The sequence below is a fragment of the Dipodomys spectabilis genome, unplaced genomic scaffold, assembly GCF_019054845.1.
Source record: "Dipodomys spectabilis isolate Male_0828 unplaced genomic scaffold, ASM1905484v1 ptg000045l, whole genome shotgun sequence".
Lineage (NCBI taxonomy): Eukaryota > Metazoa > Chordata > Mammalia > Rodentia > Heteromyidae > Dipodomys > Dipodomys spectabilis.
This window is the reverse complement of record NW_024870722.1, coordinates 303,230-322,808: the sequence shown is the minus strand read 5'-3', so window position 1 is coordinate 322,808 and position 19,579 is coordinate 303,230. Positions and strand designations below refer to the sequence as shown.

The 19,579-nt window shown below is 45.0% G+C and overlaps 2 protein-coding genes across 2 annotated transcripts in view; one reads left to right on the top strand and one right to left on the bottom strand.

The window, feature by feature from the left end:
- Positions 1-8,740, bottom strand: part of Sycp2l (synaptonemal complex protein 2 like) — a 64,298-nt gene extending 55,558 nt beyond the window's left edge. Inside the window, exons 1-7 of the mRNA XM_042678529.1 lie at positions 8,728-8,740; positions 6,639-6,944; positions 6,202-6,212; positions 5,044-5,112; positions 2,852-2,986; positions 2,649-2,768; positions 580-684 (exon numbers count right to left, since the gene is read on the bottom strand). Coding sequence (XP_042534463.1) covers positions 580-684; positions 2,649-2,768; positions 2,852-2,986; positions 5,044-5,112; positions 6,202-6,212; positions 6,639-6,944; positions 8,728-8,740 — 759 coding nt within the window. The remainder of the gene's footprint in view (positions 1-579; positions 685-2,648; positions 2,769-2,851; positions 2,987-5,043; positions 5,113-6,201; positions 6,213-6,638; positions 6,945-8,727) is intronic.
- A 2,171-nt stretch (positions 8,741-10,911) lies between these two features.
- Gcm2 (glial cells missing transcription factor 2) lies at positions 10,912-19,214 on the top strand. Its single transcript, XM_042678528.1, has 5 exons — positions 10,912-11,001; positions 14,141-14,393; positions 14,501-14,613; positions 15,655-15,780; positions 18,291-19,214. Exons 1-5 carry the CDS (start codon positions 10,912-10,914, stop codon positions 19,212-19,214), a joined length of 1,506 nt encoding a protein of 501 aa, XP_042534462.1.
- The last annotated feature ends 365 nt before the right edge of the window (positions 19,215-19,579 follow it).

Genomic DNA, 19,579 nt, shown 5'->3' with positions numbered 1-19,579 from the left:
TAGGGCTTGAACTCAGGACCTGGGCACTGTCCTTGAGTTTTTTGTTTTGTTTTGCTCAAGATTAGTGCTCTACCACTCGAACTGCAGCAATACTTCTGACTTTTTGGTGGTTAACAAGAGATAAGTCAAATGGACTTTCCTCTCTGGGCTGGTTTTGAGCCACAATCCTTAGATCTCAGCTTCTTGAATAGCTAGGATTCCAGGTATGAACCGCCAGTGTCCAGCTGATCTTTCTGCTTTCTATACCATTGGTTATATTTATCTATATTGATCTAGATAGACATATACACATATACACATCATATAAATATGTAATCATTGGTTTTATATCTATATATACATATATATACATAGGCATATACAGTCATATGCATATTAATATGTATATATAGTTATATATGTTTATATAGGGTTTTATATACAATACATATAATATCCATTACTATCTCATATAATATTCTAATCCTAAAACACAGGAACACTAACAAAATTCACATGTTATAAAAAGGCAGGTCTTACCAGTCACTCGAAGATGCCTATCCCCTTGGTCACCTGCCCCTGTGGCTGCCACGCCCTTACCAGCAGGCTGTCCAAGAAGTCCTCTGTGACACTCATCAGTGACATGCTTGAAGCAAGGTCTTCCATGGTCAGAAATCCTGTGATTCTTTGAAGCCAGGAGGCCATGTATACAGAAGAGATACCAATGGAACCTCATGCCACTGAGTTCTTCTACCAGCTCAACAATCTTCATGGAACACTTTTCTCACTAGAATAAAGTCACCCCCAAAGACCCTTTCCCATAACTGCTATAACACTCTGGTTAGGTCTGTCTCTGAGGTTGCCCATGTAGAACATTTCAAAAGAGAGTCAAACAGACAGAATTATAGAAGTTCTAAAATAAATAAGTAAATAAATAAAACCATCACCAAAAAAAGAATTATAGGAGTTCTCAGATATCAGTGAAAATGGGAGATATAGCTAGGAGCAACTCCAGAAAGCTACACTGAGGGGCAGGTGAGGAAATCTAAACCTCCCATCACAGGACAAAGTCTTGCAGGTCTGAGAAGCTGAGGTAAACAAAATATTATAAGAAAAGAATGAAGTGGGCACTGGTAGCTCACACCTGTAATCCTAGATACTCAAGAGGCTCAGATCTGAGCATTGTGGTTCAAAGCCAGCCCAAGCAGGAAAGTCTGTGAGACTCTTATTTCCAATTAACCACCAAAAACTGGGACTAGAGTGGTGGTTCAAGGGGTGGAGCGATTGCCTTGAATGTAAAGGTAAGGAGCATGTTCAGTTCCTGAGTTCAAGGCCCAAGACTGACACAAAAAAGAGGAACAAGTTGTACAGTGTTCCAGAAGTATCATGGTTGCAGTAAATATGCCTCCAGACTGGCTACATTTCTTTTCCCAAAAGCTCCCAGCTGAGAGATTTTTTTCTATACGAATATATATTTGTGCACACTCATATTAAATTCATAAGATTGGTGTGATTCTAAAGAAATTTCTGTAACAACTCCTTAAAACATATTTGCCCAATAAAACAATGACTATCTTTGTATCAATTTTCCTGGGACTGGTTTAAAAAAAAAAGCCAGGTATAGTAGCTTATATGTGTAATCCCAGCTGCTCAGATGTCAAGATCAGTTCAAGGCCAACCTGAGCAAAAAGTTTGAGAGACTCCATCTCAACCAATAAAACTGAGTGTGGTAGCCTGCCATTCCAGCTATTGGGGAGACATAAATAGAAGGATCATGATACAGGTCAGCCTGGACATAAACATTAGACCCTGTCTGAAAAATAATCTAAAGCAAAAGGAAAAATTCTGAACTAGGCATGAAAATAGATGCCTATAATCCCAGCTATTTAGAAAAGTTGGCACAGTTCAAGGGGTAGAGCACTTGCCTAGCAAGCATAAGGTCTAGGTTCAATCCTCAGTACAAAGGAATGTAGGGAGGGAGGAGAGGACACACAGAAGAAACAAAGACAGAGAGAGACATACACACAAAGATCCTGTTTGCATAGAAATCATCAGCTGAACAAGAAGTTAGTAACACAAGCCTCTGGTGAGCAACTCTTGCTAGACCTTCAATGCATTGTGCATATTGAAGAGGGGGACCCAAGACCCCCTGCTGAAGATGACAAAGTACCCAGTCCTCAATACTGACTGGGAAAACCTGAAAGACCTGGCATCCATCTCAGTCCCAGAAGTTACAGCTCCTAGTGGCCAGACCCTGGGCAGTGTTTGCTAAGACTCTCCAGGTGACTGTAAATTCACTCAAATCAAAGACAGGCCATTACTACATAAGGCTTGTCAGATGTGGTGAGTTTATTTCTGGTCAGACCTTCTTGCTCCCCAAGGGCTCTGCCCACACAAACACAGGAGACTCAGCAAGATTCATTTCCAATTGGACAGAGGCACCAAGAATGGATGCTAATTTTCAAGTTTGATTTCAAAGAAACAGGAAGTCGTAAAGTGAATATACACTCATTTGGGGGAGGGGAGTTGTCTTATTTCTCACAATGCAGCGTAGGCCCTCCCCCATGCTAAGCAGGTATTCTTTCACTGAATTACACCCCCCCAAAAAAACTCTCACATTAGTTCTCTAAGCCACCCAGAGCCACATAAAATTAAATGGTGGCACTTATCTTCAGGATCAGTCCCTGCTGAATTAGCAAACACTGGTCTTCACTGAGGTCATCTCTGAAGAATCTCTGAAGACACTTTAGCAACAGCGAAACATGAAGAAATTCATTTCTGTCCAGTTCCTAAGTATTAGAGTACACAAAATCAAACCCCTTACCAATAGTTATGCGTTGGTATTTTGAGTACCCCCAAACAACATACTTGCCTTATTTAGTGATCTGTCGAGATGATTTAAGAGGAGATGATTATATTTTTGAGGAAATTGATCCTCTTTCTGAAGATAGTCTTTTATTTTCTGAAATCCTTTACCATGGAACGCATCAGTAATAAGGGACTGAAGCTGGAAAAGTGATCATGTTTGTGAATTACTTTTGCCCCAAAGCAATTGTTTTCTAGGACAATCTCTTAATATCATTACTGATGATAATTCAGTGTGAAATTGGAAAGTACACCCCCAGAGAGCTGTGTCTTGAAGCCTCAACCATCACTTAACCAATGAGTCATGTTTCCATTGGATCAGGATCAGGACAAGGGTTCTCAGACTGTGGCTCCTGGATCACTGGTAAAACTGACAACACCTGAGGAGACCCATTAGAGCTCCAAGACTCCCAGGGGAACCCGTAAGGTCATTCCAAAGGCTGGGAACATCTGAGAAACAACCAATTCAAGGAAATCTACTCTTCAAATATAGATGACCATAGATAAAGATGAGCAGTAATATTGTACATTCTGACAGGAAAAAAAAAAAAAACCCAAGCCTCTATCTAGCCAGATTCTGGTGGTTCATACCCATAATCCTAGCTAATAGAGAAGCTGAAATCTGAGGATCATCTTTCAAAACCAGTCCAGACAGGAAAGTTCATGAGACTTTTACCTCCAATTAATGCCCCCCAAAAAGCCAGAAGTAGAACTGGAGCATTGAGGAAAAGTGTTCAGGTACAGCGTCTGGGCTTTGAGCTCAAGCCCCACCCACCCCCCAAAAGAGGAATCCAGACCTCCAATTCCCTCATTTTGTTGCTTGCATATAAGTTCAGAAACACTGCTGGCCAGATTGTGTTTCCTTCAATATCTATACTATAAAAGACGTTATCACCAGGTACTGGTGACTCACACTGGTAATCCTAGCTACTCAGGAAGCTGAGATTTGAGGATTGAGGTTCAAAGCCAGCCGGGGCAGAAAGGGCAAAAAGTCCATGAGACACTTATCTTCAATTAACCACCAGAAAGCTGAAAGTGGCGCTGTGGCTCAAGAGCACTAGCCTTGAGCTGAAGAGCTCAGGGACAGTGCCCAGGCCCAGAGTTCAAGCCCACAACCGACCAAAAAAAAAAGAAAAGCCGTTATCCTTTTTTTAGAAAAATCCAGTGCAATGATGACAGACTACGTTACAATATACAGTATCTTTCAATTAGGCATTTTACTGTACACAGTTCCATTTCTTCTTAGCATTGACTTAAACAAGGAAGCAGTATCTGAGGTCACACCACTTAAATGAGTATTTTCCTTTGAAAGGACCCACAGAGTGAAGCGTTTTATGGTTAAGTGTCTGCTGAAAGTTCCCATTCAGTCCTTTCCACCAAGCTGGGAAGTGACACCCTGTGTCTGGAGGTAGAAGCAAGGAGGAGGAAGGTCAGGAACTTCCAGAGACCACCCAGATAGAGTCACACTCAGATTCTCTAACTCAAAAGCCCATGATTGGGCTGGGAATGTGGCTTGGTGGTACAGTGCTTGCCTAGCATGCATGAAGCCCTGGGTTCGATTCCTCAGTACCACATAAACAACAACAAAAAGCCCTAAGTGGTGCTGTGGCTCAAGTGGTAGAGTGCTAGCCTTGAGCAAAAGAAGCTCAGGGACAGAGCCCAGGCCCTAAGTTCAAACCACAGGACTGGCAAAAAAAAAAAAAGCCTCTGATTCTGCCTGCTGACACCTCTTCTGCGGGACTCAAAACAAGCCCAAACCCTTCTCTGCAGGGGGCTCTGTGTGATTTGATCTCCATCAACTTATTCAGTCTGACTTTCCTACCACGGGTCCTAGAATAAGTCGAAGTGTTCCCTGCTGCATGACCTTTGCACTGGCAGTTTGGCTAGACAAGTGTTCCCTACCACCTTTCACATGGTGGTAGGGTGCTAGCCTTGAGCTGAAGAGCTCAGAACAGCACCAAGATCCAGAGTTCAGGCCCCATGACCGACAAAAATTAAAAACATAAATAAAAATTTAGACTCCAATATTGAAGGTCAATCTGGGTGTGCACAGTTATAAACTGAGGATGAAAAAGAGGAAACAGCAAAGGCTTCTCTGCTTCTGGGGTGAGACCTGGAGGAATGATGGTGTAGATGAGTCACCAAGACTGCAGAGCTAGCAAGAACATGTACAGAATAGAAGCTGAACTCCTTCCTTACCCAGAAAGCATCTTGGGCCTTCCCAGTCCCCTCATCTTCCTCAACAGACAGCAAAGGACTTCTGTTCTCCTGTGTGCAATAAAAATGTGCCTTAAAAAGAAATCATTCCAAATAAATGCATTTCAAGCTCTCAAAATAAAAATAAAGACTGGTATTGTTTCCCTCAGATATTTTGCACATGCCATTAAGGCAAAGACAGTGCTTTTCTTCTCTTTTTTTTCCCCTTTTTTTGACTGTCTGGGGCTTGAACTCAGGGCCTGGGTACTGTCCCTGAGTTTCTTTTGCCCAAGACTAGCCTGGCAATCTACCACTTGAGCCTCAGAGCCACTTCCTGCTTTTTCTGTGTATGTGGTACTGAAAAATCAAACCCAGGGCTTCATGTATGTTAGACAAGCACTCTACCACTAAGCCACCTTCCCAGCCTGGCAGTGTTTTTCTTAATCATTAAAAAAAAATCCAGCCTTTCTTTAGTATATATAGTCTATAATAAACAGAATGATATCTGTAATGACTACAAAATAGAAACAAGATTAATAAACTATTTCAGGATGAGAATTTTTTTTAAGTCTCTCCAGCCTAGCTACAACTTTAAAGTTATATTTGTGACAAAGTTGTTGACTCTACCATTTACTAGTTGACAGTATGTAAGAACTAGAGTAACATAGAAATGCTGAAATTTGGGGGTATAAACATCAACATCAAAAAAACCACTCACAAGGGACAGGTTACTCATTTTGGGGAATGGCCCTGAGCTGCACTCTACATTTACAAAACATAATGTCCCATTATTCTCAGTTCAATCCACCAATTTAATTAAAAAGTATAATACAGCCAGGTTCACACATGTCAATCCTAACTACTCAGGCGGCTGAGATCAGGACTGAGCAGGAAAAAATCTGAGAGGCTCTTATCTCCAATTAACCACACACACAAAAAAGCTGGAAGTGGAGCTGTGGCTCAAGTGGTAGAGCACTAACCTTGAGCAAAAAAGCTCAGGGGCAGTGCCCAGGCTCTAGGATGGGCATAAAACATATACAATACACACAATATTTTAATTTCTTCTAAAAGAAAAAAAAATAAAAGTATTTTAACCTAAATCTGATTTCCATTAACTTGACCAAAATCTTTACATGTCAGTGTATTCTACAACACTATTACCATCATTATTTCTAAATATGAAAAACAAAGACTCAAATCTAGACTTTTCCCCCCAGCAGATTCCAGGATACTATTTAGATGGAAGGCGCTTCTCTCGCGTGGTACCAAAACACAGTCTTGGAGATGGTCTTTTCTTGCAATTAACTGAAAGGAGGGAGGCTGAAGAATCATCTAGAACAACTGGAAACGAACTTATCTCACTCTTTCTGAACGGGATTGCTCCAATAGCCTTCCTTACCGAAGACTGATTGCCCAGGAACTCCAAGCAAACCTCAGACAGTAGGAACGCTCAGTGCACCCCAGACGCTCCAAAGCTGTCCCCCGCGCGCACGAGCCCGGCCTGTGCCCGCCCCGGGGGAACGGACACCTGGGGTGGGCCGGGCGCCGGGACTAGACGAAAAGGGGTCGGCGCGCCCCAGCGCGTGGGGCTCACTCACCCCCTGCATCTCCAGGCTCCCGCAGCGCCCCCGGCCCCGGGTCGCCTCGTTCAGCGGTGATCCCCCCGAGCTGAGATCCGGAAGAGTAGGGAACGCGGAGGGTCGGGATCGCAGCCCGCTCCAGGAGCTGAATCTTCTCCAGGAACTGTAATGGGATGAACCTGCTCCTGAAATCCATTAGAAGGCGGCGTTTGGGGGCTGGGAGAACCGCGGGTGGCGCGCACAGGTCCGGCCACGTGGGCGCCGCTGCGGGCGCGCCGCACCTGCCCGCAAAGCCCGCGCCAAAGTCTCCACGTTTCTCTCCACCTGGAGCAGATCATATTGATCGCAACTTCACTCTTTCCTGTAGCAACCAGATTTGCACCAACACTGATGAATATATTCCTGATAGCATAAGAGACGGGGTGTGGGTGCGGTGATGGTGTCTGGTGTGTTTTAAAGCACCTCTGAGGGATTAAAAAAAGCGAATTGGATTTCACCCCCATCCTATAATCTTAAGTGGTGCCAAGGACTAGGTAGTCAGCAGATGACCTGTTGTCCGAACACCTGGCAAAAATAGATTGAGACTGGATTTTCCTTTGTGCAAAACTCGCCCTGTCACAGAGCTAGACGCTGTATTTCGTGTGGTGTTTACAAAAGGTATTGATCTACATCCAAACAAAATATATAAGAGGTTTAATGAGAATTCCAACTACTTAAGCCCAGGACTTACACACGTGTAGGGGCCTTTGGAAACAGTTCCTATGTTAACACTGGACATATCCATTTCCAGGCAAATATGATTTAACTATCCAGTCATTCATTCGTCTGTTTTAATCTAAAACTGGCAGATTAAAGGCTTGTTCCTTTTCTTTTGAATTAGTAGATGTTTACAGTATTAAACTAGTAATCAAGGCAGGGACCACATGAATATAATTTAAGTGAATGCAACGATTGGAGCAGAAAAAATACTAAAAACTGTCAAAAAGAGGTTAAATTTATCTTGTTTTAGACAATAAAAACTTTAATGTTATTAATCTTAGAAAAGTTCACAATTATTTTTAAATTTGAGAACAAAAATACATCCTTTCAAATGTTGTGAGAGTATGCATTCAAATCTTTGGGAGCTATTTAAAAACAATAGGATATACATTTGTTCGTTTATTTTATATTTACTTTTTCTTCTGTTGCCATGTTTTGCAGCACATAACTTTAGGGCAACTTAGAATAAATGTTGTAAGTCTTCAAAAATACTAAATGTGGTGGAGTCTCTGTGATTTTATTTTTATTTTTATTTTTTTTAGATACCAGAATCGACTCAGAAAATTATTTGCTTTTAATGTTAAAGGTTATATGTGTTTCTAGTTTGGAAGGTTGAGACTTTCGGACCATTTCAAAAGCATAGAGATGTTTGCAGTAAGATGCCAAATTATTTTCTATGTATTTTTAAAGGCAATGTTAAACTACTGATGTTATTGTTAACCCTCCCACTCCCCCCACTTCCCCGTCTTTGTTGGGGCTTGAACTCAGGTCCTGTGCACTCTCCCTGAGCTTTATTTGGTCAAAGAGAGCACTTGAGCCACTGGCTCCACTTCTGGCTTTTTGGTGGTTAATTGGAAACAATATTCTCACAGTTTTTCATGCCTGGGTTGGCTTTGAACTGTGAACCTCAGATCTCAACTTCCTGAATAGATCGGATTACAGGCATGAACCACGGCACCTGGCTTGTTAAAACATTTGTAAATATACATTGTATCACAATTCAATGAAATATATACTTTTAATTATAGATAACAGTTTTGAAACACACACATGCAACTGAATGGCAAGAGCTGAGAACATAGAAGACAGAGAGACGCAAGTCTGTGGGTAAAAGCTGTGTGGACCCGGGAGAGAAAGCTTCCACCTAGCCCTCAGTGGTGAGAGAGCGCGAGCGAGTGAATTTCACCGGAACCCCGGGCCCACCGGACCTTCCAGAAGAGAAGTTCAGGGAGAGTGTCTCAACATCAACAAATCTTTTTCTTCTGCTAGGACTTTTCTCCCCTGCTAGGATTACGCGTTTGGAGAAGGACTCCAGTTTAAAGCCAGAGCAAGGGTGCGCAAAGCTTGCCCGCAGCCGGCATTGTCGCTGGACTGCTGCAGCCGCTGGGCTGCTCTGAAAAGTGACTTTCCTAAACCGAACAGTCTAGGAGCGTGAAGGATCCTTCTCTTCCTGAGGTCGTAGGCTTAAAATGCGCCTGCTCTTCCTCCCTTTTGCAGTGACTGATTCCTCCAGCAAAAGCCGCTGGGCACGAGGCTGCGTGCAGCCCGCCCGCCTGGGGTGCGCGCTGCACCTGGCCTGGGTCGAGGGCCGGCCTGGACTGATCACGGAGTCCAACGCCCTCCTAAAGGATCAGCTTATCATCTCCCTTCTGGAAGAGAAGCGTGCCGGCTGCAAAACAGATGCTTCGGGAATAAATGCCCTAAATCAGTCTTTCTTCGCTGTCTCCATGAGATCCTGGGATTGCAAACAGCAATGTTAGAGACTTCAGTGGATTCATTGCCTCTAGGTTTCTCTTGTCCTAACGCAGATGCGCAAGTAAAGACCGCTTCCCATCCTCCCCGGGGAGCCCTACATCCCCTCCCCGAGCTTCCCCAGCCCCCAAACACCTCCCAAGATAGCATGAACTAAGTAGCATTTCCTCTGGCTGTTTCCTAGACAGTATCTTACTAACAGGTTCCTGGGGTGTGTGTGTGTGTGTGTGTGTGTGTGTGTGTGTGTGTGTGTGTGTGTGTGTGTGTGTGTGTGTGTGTGTGTGTGTGTGTGTGTGTGTGTGTGTGTGTGTGTGTGTGTGTGTGTGTGTGTGTTACTGAGACTTAACTCCAGACCTCTACCTCTTAAGCCACACCCGCAGCCCTTTGTGCTTTTTCTAACTTTTATTTTTTATGATAAAGGTGATGTACAGAAGAGTTACAGTTACACAAGTCAGGTAATGGGTACATTTCTCTTTGGACGAGGTCACCCCTTCCTTTGCTTTCTCCCAGTTTTTCCCTCCCATCTCCACCCACACGTTGTATAATTCATTTTCCACACAGTGTCCAATGAGTGCCACTGCTGCTTTTGTTCACCCTTTGTCCCTCCAGTCTGTACTGCCCCCTTACCCGCCCGAAGATAGATAAAAGATCAAACAAGACAAAAACAACCACGAAGGGGAAAAAAACCTCTTTCTTTGTGCCTTTGTGTTTTTGTTTGTTTTTGAATAGGGTCTTGCGTTTTACCCTTCAGGCCTGGCCTACCATCTTCCTCCTGTTTAGGTTCTCTAGTTAACTGAGATGACCTGCGTGGGCCATCATATCCAACTTTTCATTGGTTAAGATGGGATCTGGACACTTTTTGCAAATGCTGACCTGAAACCTGACCCGATAGTGCAGAACTCCCCTCCCCAGTAGCCAGAACGACAGGCATGAGTTCTACAGTTGTGTTTGTTTATCGATGGATGTACCTGAGAGCTCACCCAGCCTGGATCCCTTGTGGAACAGATAGGAAACTGAGGTCCTGAGGACGCGGGGTCGGCACCGAGAGCTACAGCTACCGAATCAAAGCGGCAGAGCTCAGAGCTCACCGCTGCCCTGCTCCACGCAGCCAGGTGGTCGGCCGGCCTGCGCCCCTCGGACGGCTTCAGAAAGTCTAACTTAACGACCAGGACCCGCAGGACGGCCAAAGCCAGGCGAGGAGGCCCGAAGTGGGCTGCCCCAAAGGAGCTGCGGGCACGGTTATTTCGATTAGGCTCCGAGGTACGGTTCCCACGACTGCGGACCTGGCTGGGAAAATCTCCACTCATTTCCCAAAAGCCTGGATCTCGGCCCTTTCGTGTAAGCCTCTGCGATCAGGTGGGGTTTAGAGGAAAAACTCCCAACTTGCCGTTCGCTCCCAACACCTGGGCTCCGTTTCTCTTTGCTTGGGGCGGAGGATAGGGGGGTATTTAATTGCTCTTGCACTTCATCCCAGGCTGTGGGAGTGGGGGACCCGCGGGCTCCGGGGGCGGGGCGCTGGGGGCGGGGTTTTATAAACCTGGGGACCCCGCCTCTCTCTCTCTCTCTCTCTCTCTCTCTCCTCCCTCCCTCCCTCCCTCCCTCCCTCCTCCTCTTCCTCCTCCTCCTCCTCCTCCTCCTCCTCCTCCTCTTCCTCTTCTTCCTCCTCCTCCCTCTCCCTCCCTCCCTCTCCCTCTTATTACAAAGGGACAAAGTCATCTTGCTTTGTGCATCTTGATTTTTCTCTTCTGTTTTTCAGGATCTGGACGGAGGTCGGAAGGAGATGCGGGCAGACGCGGGTCAGGACTCGGACAGCGGTTGTTCCTATGGGATGAAGCTCAGCTGGGACATCAACGACCCACAGATGCCACAGGCTAGTACAGGGGACCTTGTCCACGGAGGCCGACTTGGGTTTAGAGATGAGTCTACTTCCAGCGATTCCCTTGTGTTCATGCTTTCTTTCATTCTCTCTCTCTCTTCTCAGCAAATGTATCAGTCCACCAGTTCTCAGGTGGCAAAGCTGTGAGCTAAGACTATAAATGCAGGCAACTTGAATCTCACACAGATTTCCAGATTTGAGCAATTTATTAGGAGCACTCCACAGCCTGCTAAGGCAGCCAGTCCTGCCCAAGGCTTACTTCTGTGATGGCAAGGAACCGACATCTTTTCAGGATGAATTGTTTCATCTTATCATTTGAGCCCAGAGTGGGATATGAGCTGGGGAGCTGTTTGGTCACACTGGTTTGAATCACTACTGAAGAGTAAGCTGGGTGTGGTGGTGTGCGCCAGTAATCCGAGCTACTTAGAGGCAGGAGGACCTTGAGATTAGTTCGGGCAAAATTTGTGAGATACCATCTCAAAAAACAAATGATAAAACAGGTGAGGGGCATGGCCCCAGAGAGAGAGGGACTGAGTAGGACAGGATTCTGGGTTCAATCCCAGGCAGCATGGGTGTGCATGCACACGCATGTGAACACACACACACACACACACACACACACACACACACACACACACATGGTGACTTTAACATCTCCAATGGAGGATGGAAGGAAAATAGGCATTGCTTCCCAAGCATTTTGTTGTTGTTGGTGGTGGTGGTTGTGGGGCTTGAACTCAGGGCCTGGGCTCTGTCCCTGAATTCTCTTTGTACTCAAGGTTAGAGCTCTACCACTTGAGCTACAGCGCCACTTCTGGTTTTTGAGTGGTTCATTGGAGATAAGAGTTTCACCGGCACTTTTCTGTCTGGGCTGGCTTTGAACCCTGATTCTCAGATCTCAGCCTCCTGAGTAGCTAGGATTATAGGCATGCGAGCCACAGGCACCTGGCTTGCCCAAACATTTTAAAGATGAACTTGTAGCAAAGGCTCTAGCCTCTGCCAGGTGCCAGCTGACTGTTTCAGTGAATAGAATTCAACAGCAAGGCGAGTTACCTCTCACCAAGGTCACTACTTTTTTGAATGTGCCTATGTGTAGTATGTTGTTTTACTTGTTTGAATTGCTAAAATCTGCTCACTTTGGAGTCACACTGTAGTACTTTCATGAAACTGGACCACAGGTGAGGGTATGTGTGCTTCACTGTTGCTGACTTTGTGTGCATGGACTTCTTCATAGGAAACAAGCACATCTTGTGTTTTAGAAAGGAACTGCATCCAAATCATGCATTAATAGCTGGTCCCTCAGTCAACTTCTAGACTTCTCAGTAAATAGGAAATCTCACTCCTTTGGGAGACTCCTTCTTTATCAGGGATGTGTGTCGCTTCTCAGAAGGGAAGGCACACTGGGGTAACTGAGAGAAAGAGAGCTATACTGGCTAGCTGACCTTCAGAGAGTCCTTGAAATTTGCCTTTTTCTTAGGCTATTGAGCTATCATCAAGTAGTAGCCACAGATAACAATCTCAAACTCTTGTCTAGATCTACTGTGTGTGTGTGTGTGTGTGTGTGTTGCTATCATATCAGAGAAAATAGGACTCAATCTTGGGGCTAGAAATGTGGCTTAGTAGTAAAGTGCTTGCCTAGCATGCATGAAGTCCTGGGTTTGATTCCTCAGTACCACATACACAGAAAAAATCAGAAGTGGTGCTGTGGCTCAAGTGGCAGAAATACAGGCCTGAGCAAAGAAGCTCAGGGACAGTGCTCAGGCCCTGAACTCAAGCCCCAGGACTGGAAAAAAAAAAAAAAAAGAACTCAGTTTTGGAGCTGAGTATAGTGTCATATGCCTGTAGGCTCAACTCTTATAGGCGGAGGCAGGATCTCTCAAGTTTGAGTCCAGCCTGGGCTATGTAAGAAGTCTGTTTCAAAACAAAAAACAACCTGGGGCTGAGCACAACTGGGTTATGCCTACATTCCTAGCTACTGAAGAGGCTGAGATCTGAGAATCATGGTTCAAAACCATCCCACACAAGAAAGTCTGTGAGAGTCATCTCTACAATTAACCAGCAAAAAGACAGAAGTGAAGGTGTGGTTCAAATAATAAATAACAGCATATTAACGCTAAAGCAATGCTCAGTATTTTACATATGACTTTTTATAAGCTCTTTGTTGAGGAGAATGACAATTCCATATCACTGGGGCTAGGGATCAATAGTACTGTGCCAGGCTGGATCATCAACGTGTGAAGCTGAAGACTTACTATGGCTTACTATGGTGGCTGTGTCATCAGTGCTGTTTTAAACTTTAAGAGCTGAGAGATGGCTCTTACCTCTCTTATAGCTTGTGGGTATCCTTGGTGAGGTGATTGGCAGGTTTTGGGGGAGAGCTAAGTGCTTCTACAGATATTTACCAATTTAATTGCATTTCAGTGGAAAAGCAGCCAATCACTTTTGTGTGTGTGTATGCTAGTCCTGGGCCATGCTCCTAACATGGCTAAAAACTGTCCCTTAGCTTTTCCATTCAATGATGATGCATTCCCACTTGATCCATACCTCCACATCTGGATTTTATTGCTGGTTAATTGGAAATAAGCGTCTTATGGACATTCCTGCCTGGGTTGGCTTCAAACAGCCATCCTCAGATCTCAACCTTCTAAGGAGCTAGGATTACAGGTGGGACCCACCAGTGCCCAGTTACTCCAATCACTTTTCGCTATTATGACACTCAACTTGAAAATGTTTTCAACATTTAAACACACAAAGACATGGAGGGGGAAAAAAATTTGCCCAGGCTCTGGAATCCAACTTCCAGAACAGATCCTACAGCCAGAGCTTAGCTGTCTATTAACCTCTCTAGTTTTCATTTCCTATTCTGCAAAATTGGCATCATAATATTTGTGCCAATTACCTACACCTGGTATGAAGGCTAGCCAAACTAGTTCCATGTACAAGCATTTACCAACATTAATGAATGGGTTATCAGTATGGCATGCATGGGAGAAGTGTAATTGCCTAACTTGGAGTTATTCAACATTTCTCAATTTCTAAGAAACTGGTTTGTATTCTTATATACTTAGAGAACGTGAAAAGCCTGGCCCGTGTGCTTTGGGTTCCATAAAATGAAGGCATCTTGTTTTCCCAGGAGCCCATCCACTTCGACCACTTCTGTGAGTGGCCCAATGGCTATGTGCGCTTCATCTACAGCAGCGAGGAGAAGAAGGCGCAGCGCCACCTGAGCGGCTGGGCCATGAGAAACACCAACAACCACAATGGTCACATCCTCAAGAAGTCGTGCCTGGGAGTGGTGGTATGCGCACGCGCCTGCGCCCTACCGGATGGCTCCCGCCTGCAGCTGCGTCCTGCCATCTGCGACAAGGCCAGGCTCAAACAGCAAAGTGAGCGCCAGGCTGGGTGGCACAGAGGCAAGGGGGAATCCCCTTTGGTCCTGCAGAGCCTTTGAGGTTGCTGTTGGTCACCATACGTCTCCCTCTGGGTTTTGCAGAGAAAACGTGCCCCAACTGTCACGCCTCTTTGGAGCTGGTTCCTTGCCGAGGGCACAGCGGGTATCCTGTAACCAATTTCTGGAGGCTGGATGGCAACGCGATATTTTTTCAGGTAGCTGGGGGAGAACGCAAGCCGCGATGGGTGCTTCAGTCCTATGGGGATATCTCCTGTATTAACTCAGCTAAACCAATTATAGCTCCAGTGGTCAGAAATAGGGGGATTGCACCTGTAGTCCTAACGGCTCAGGAGAAGGAGGTTCAAAGCCAGCCCAGGCAGATTCCATTGCCAATTAAACAGCGAAATGCTGAGTCTGAGGTGTGGCTCAAGTTGTAGGTGAGCAAGAGAGCCAAGTGGACTGGCAAAGATAGATAGATGGATAGATAGATAGATAGATAGATAGATAGATAGATAGATAGATAGATAGATAGATAGATAGATTTTTTAAAAAAAGAAATAAGCATTTGATCCCCTGGTGACCACTAGCTTATACACTATGTGCTCTCTCTCTCTTTTTCTCTCTCTCTTTTTCTCTCTCTCTCTCTGTTTACACACACACACACACACACACACACACACACACACAAGGCCTGGGCATTATCCCTTAGTTATTTTTGCTCAAGACTGGAACACTACCACTTGAACCACACCCACTCTTCCAGTATTTTGTTGGTTCATTGGAGACAAGAGTTTCACAGACCTTCCTGGCTTCAAATCTCAATCCTCAGATCTCAGCCTCCTAAGTAGCTAAGATTACAGGCATGAAGCACTGGTGCCCAGCATATGCTCCTTTAAAAGAAGATTGTTTTCAGACACGATCTCACTGTGTGATCTAGACTAGCCTAAAATTTGTGATCCTATTGCCTCAGCTTCCTGAGTGCTGGGATTACAGGCCTGCACCACTCCACTCCACTCATTAAGGGCCTGATGTAGTGAATCAAGTCATAGTTCACTTAGTAGGGTAAAACAAGTCAGTCTTTTAAAAGTCTATTATTGATGATGGTTGTTTGCATTAATTTTTTGTCATTCTGAAAAAAATAATACAATAACTTGGTATCTTGGAAAAGTCTTAATGAATCTGTTTTTGACCAGCTACCAGAATAGCCATCTTCCTTTAGAAGCACAAACAGGTGGTTTATTTCTTCCTTACCACAGGCCAAGGGAGTTCATGATCACCCAAGACCAGAGAGTAAATCAGAGACAGAAACTAGAAGAAGTATGCTCAAGAGGCAGATGGCCTCTTTCTACCAGCCACAGAGAAAGAGAGTCCGAGAAACCCAGGTAAGGGAGAGCTGCTCATGCACTGATTTGTGTTCACTTTTATCGCAAGATACCCTGATAAGTGACTGAAATATGAATGCCATGTGTGAATCACAGAAGTGTGATCTGGTGTGAAAAAACATCTATCTCTAACAACAAATGTCATTAAACATTGGGGTAGGGAGTTCTAAACACTTCTTCTCTCTCTCTCTCTCTCTCTCTTCTTTTTTTTTTTTTTTTTTGGTTGGTCATGGGGCTTGAACTCTGGGCCTGGGCACTGTCTCTCAACTCCTCAGCCCAAGGCAAGTGCTCTACTACTTGAGCCACAGCACCACTTCCAGTTTTCTGGTGATTAATTGGAGATAAGAGTCTCACAGACTTTCCTGCCCCAGGTGGCTTTGAAGTGTGAACCTCAGATCTCAGCCTCCTGAGTAGCTAGGATTATAGGCCTGAGCCACTGGCACCTAGCTTCTAAATGCTTCTTTAAAACAGTGAAGAAAGTGATGCTGTAGCTCAGGTGGTAGAGCACTGGCCTTAAGCTGAAGCGCTGAGGGACAGCGCGCAGGCCCAGAGTTCAAGCCCCACAACCGACCAAAAAAAAAAACCCACCAAAAACTAAAACAGTGAAGAACCTCTCCAAGTAGATGCAGTGAGGATGGGTTTTGATACCGTGATACCAGGGTGATTGTTCCACAGTAATACAGAAAGAACTAGAGTGAAGCGCTCTTATCTTTGAGGGAGTGATCAAGACAGCCACCCCCAGTAGAGGCCTGAGTGCAAATTGTACCCAGCCCTGAGTATCACATGCTTTTTTTCTGTCCATACACACCTATGGTAACATGTACTTCATAAATCAGGCGTAGTAACAGATAATAAAGCTATAAAATATGCTACAATTAAAGTTACTTAAAATGTATAGATTTTTTTTCTGGAATGTTCCATTTAATATTTTTGGATGTTGGTTGACTGTAATTGAAACCTCAAAAGGCAAATTGTGCTAAAAGGGGAAGTATAGGTCTGCATCACCCAGGAGTTAGCAAGTTATCCATGAGAGGGTCTTTGTATTTCTGTTAGTCAGATATCTCTTGTTTTTTAGTCCTGTTCTATTCTCTTTTTCTTTCTTTTTGCTATCTTCTTTCTTTCTTTGTCTCTTTCTTTCTTTCTTCTTTTGCTTTCTCTCTTTCTTTCTCTTTTTTCTTCCTTCCTTCCTTTTTTCTGTTTCTTTTTTTTGCCAGTTCCAGAGCTTGAACTTAGCACCTTGACTTTCCTGCTCACAGTTAGTTGATACTCTGCCACTTGAGCTCTGCTTCCAGCCTGGCCTTTAGTGAATTGAAATTGAATCTCAAAGATTTTTCCGCTTGGGGTTGGTTTTGAATCACAGTTTTCTGCATCTCAACCTTCCGAGTGAGCCGCCAGTGCCTGGTGTTAGTCAGCTTTCTGCTACTTTAACAGAATATCTGAGACACTCAACTCAAACAGAAGAAAGGTTTGAGTTGGCTTGGTTTTGGAAGTTTCAGTCCTTGGTTTCTTGGCTCATGGCTTTGGGCCTGTGGTAAGGCAGCCTATCATGATAAAGGATTGCATGGCCAAAGGGAGCCAGTACCTCATCCCCAGAAACAGGAGGATGAGGCCAGGGTCCCACTGTCCTCTTTAAGATATACCCTCAGTCACCTAAAACCTCCCACTAGGCCCCGCCCCATCACGATTCCACCACTTCCAATAGTGCTACCCTGGGGCCAAGCACACACAGACCTTTGGGAGACATTTACAACCCAAACTCTAACCTTATTTACACAAAAACAGATCTAATTTCCCTAACCAACTTGATCTATTTGGCTCCTCCACCCAAGCATGGCTGATAGGCAGTGTTAGTGTCAGGATTAGGGAACTAGAGCCTCTCCACGTGCCTAGCATGGGTCTAGGAGTCTCATACATTCAATGGTTCCAGAGCCTTACGAGAAGGTAGATATATTGAGCCCCCATATTTAAAATATTCAATGTGCAATCAAGAGAAAGAGAGTCCAGATTTCTTTTTTCTGGTTCTGGGGCTTGAACTCAGGGCCTAGACACTGTCCCTGAGCTTCTTTTGTTCAGGGCTAGTACTCTACCTCTTGAGCCATAGCACCACTTCTGGCTTTTTCTGAGTAGTTTACTAGAGAGAAGAATCTCACAGACTTTCCTTTCTAGGCTGGCTGAGAACTTCAATCCTCAGACTTCAGCCTCCTGAGTAGTTAGGTTTACAGACATGAGCCACTGATGCCTGGCCAGAGTCAGGATTTGAATGCAGCTCTGAGTAGCTCCTAGGATCACATGGGGAGAACAGGAGCCCTGGCCCCTCAGATCCATCCAGTGTGGGTGGATTAGCAACCTCGGGGCCCAGTCTCAAATCAGGTCTTTTAGCAGCGCATGATTCCCCACACAGTGCCTGCAGCGAAATGGTTTGGGTTATCTTTATGGGACTGGCTGTTGTTATGGAGAAAGATGTCCACATCTCTTCCATGTGACCTGTCTGTATTTATGTCCTTTTGTAGGCAGGACAGGACCAAGATGCCAGGGGACATTTCCACAGCATGCCTCCTCTGGAGGCCCCTGAGCTATTTGATATAATGTCTGACACCGGCTTCCCAATTCCAGGGCAGTCTGGCCCTTCCTTCCCAAACACTGAGGCTGCTGGAGCTAACTACGACCTGGCTTCTTTTCAAGAAGACACGACACTCCCCTTTCAGAAATGTCCAAACCCAAGGATCTATTTGCCTCGGTCCTCTTGCAGCTATGAATTTGTAAATTCTGGACAGACAAATTCAAGCCCATATCTGACTCTTTGCAATGACTCTACGGATATCCTTAAGGACACAGACCTGGTTCATCTGAACACACTACAATATGATGTCAATGCCCATAGCAACTACGAAAGAAGTTTTGACTTCAATCAACAGCATGGCTGGAAACCAACTCTTGGAAACGCTGGTCCTGAGGACAGGACTGACCATGGACAATGCCAGGCCAAAGCCACATGCCCTTATTCTAACCCAGAGCAGCCCTGCAGGTACCTTACCACCCCACCAGCCCTGCACACAGTCATCACCACCACCACCAAAGTGTCCTGCCAGGCCTACCAGCACCCTGTTCTGAGACACAGTGACAGTGGGCAGGAGGTGCCTGGCCTTTCCAGCTGTAACTATGCTGCTGAAAATGTCACGATCTCCATTTATCCAGACGCCCTGGACCCTACAGCCTCGATCACCAGGCCAGCTTCTCCAGCAGGAAAAGTTCCTTTGAAAATCTCAGGGGACTGCTGGACTCTCATACCCACTTTGGCTTTTCCTCAACAGGCAGCCTCCTCCAAGATAGACAGGATAGACGAGTGGGAGGCGTGTCTGTCCGGGCTGGGCTCTGAAGTCAGTTACTTGGATAGAGCAGGTCCTCTCTTTACCTTTGGCAATGAGGGTTTATGAAAGATATCCCCAGGGGCCATGTTGGTATGCATGCAGGAAGTGAAATGCAAAGTAGTAGCTCACTCTCTTGTTGAGCTGGGAGATTCTTATAAATGAAGAAATAGAGTGGAATTGCTACTCAGTGGAGGAAAATACCTGTTGGAAATATTCCATAGTATACAGAAACCTTGTCCAGCAATGGGAACTCCTAGCAGCACGTAGAAGACAGGCAAAAGGCTGGACTTTGCCAAAGGAACAAACAAAAATAACTGAAGAAAAGGAAGGTTAAAAATGTTTAAATGTTGGTCTAACTTCACCTAGCTTACTAGCTGGAACAGGAGTTGAGGTTTCTGCTTTTTGGCAATTATGCCTTTTTAAAAAACTCT

What these genes read in the sequence shown, in the direction of transcription:
- Gcm2 (XM_042678528.1), top strand. Translation starts at nt 10,912, where the DNA reads ATGCGGGCAGACGCGGGTCAGGACTCGGACAGCGGTTGTTCCTATGGG. An exon ending in ACGACCCACAGATGCCACAG is followed by an intron (nt 11,002 to 14,140) that starts GCTAGTACAGGG and finishes TTGTTTTCCCAG; the next exon opens with GAGCCCATCCACTTCGACCA. An exon ending in GCAACGCGATATTTTTTCAG is followed by an intron (nt 14,614 to 15,654) that starts GTAGCTGGGGGA and finishes TCCTTACCACAG; the next exon opens with GCCAAGGGAGTTCATGATCA.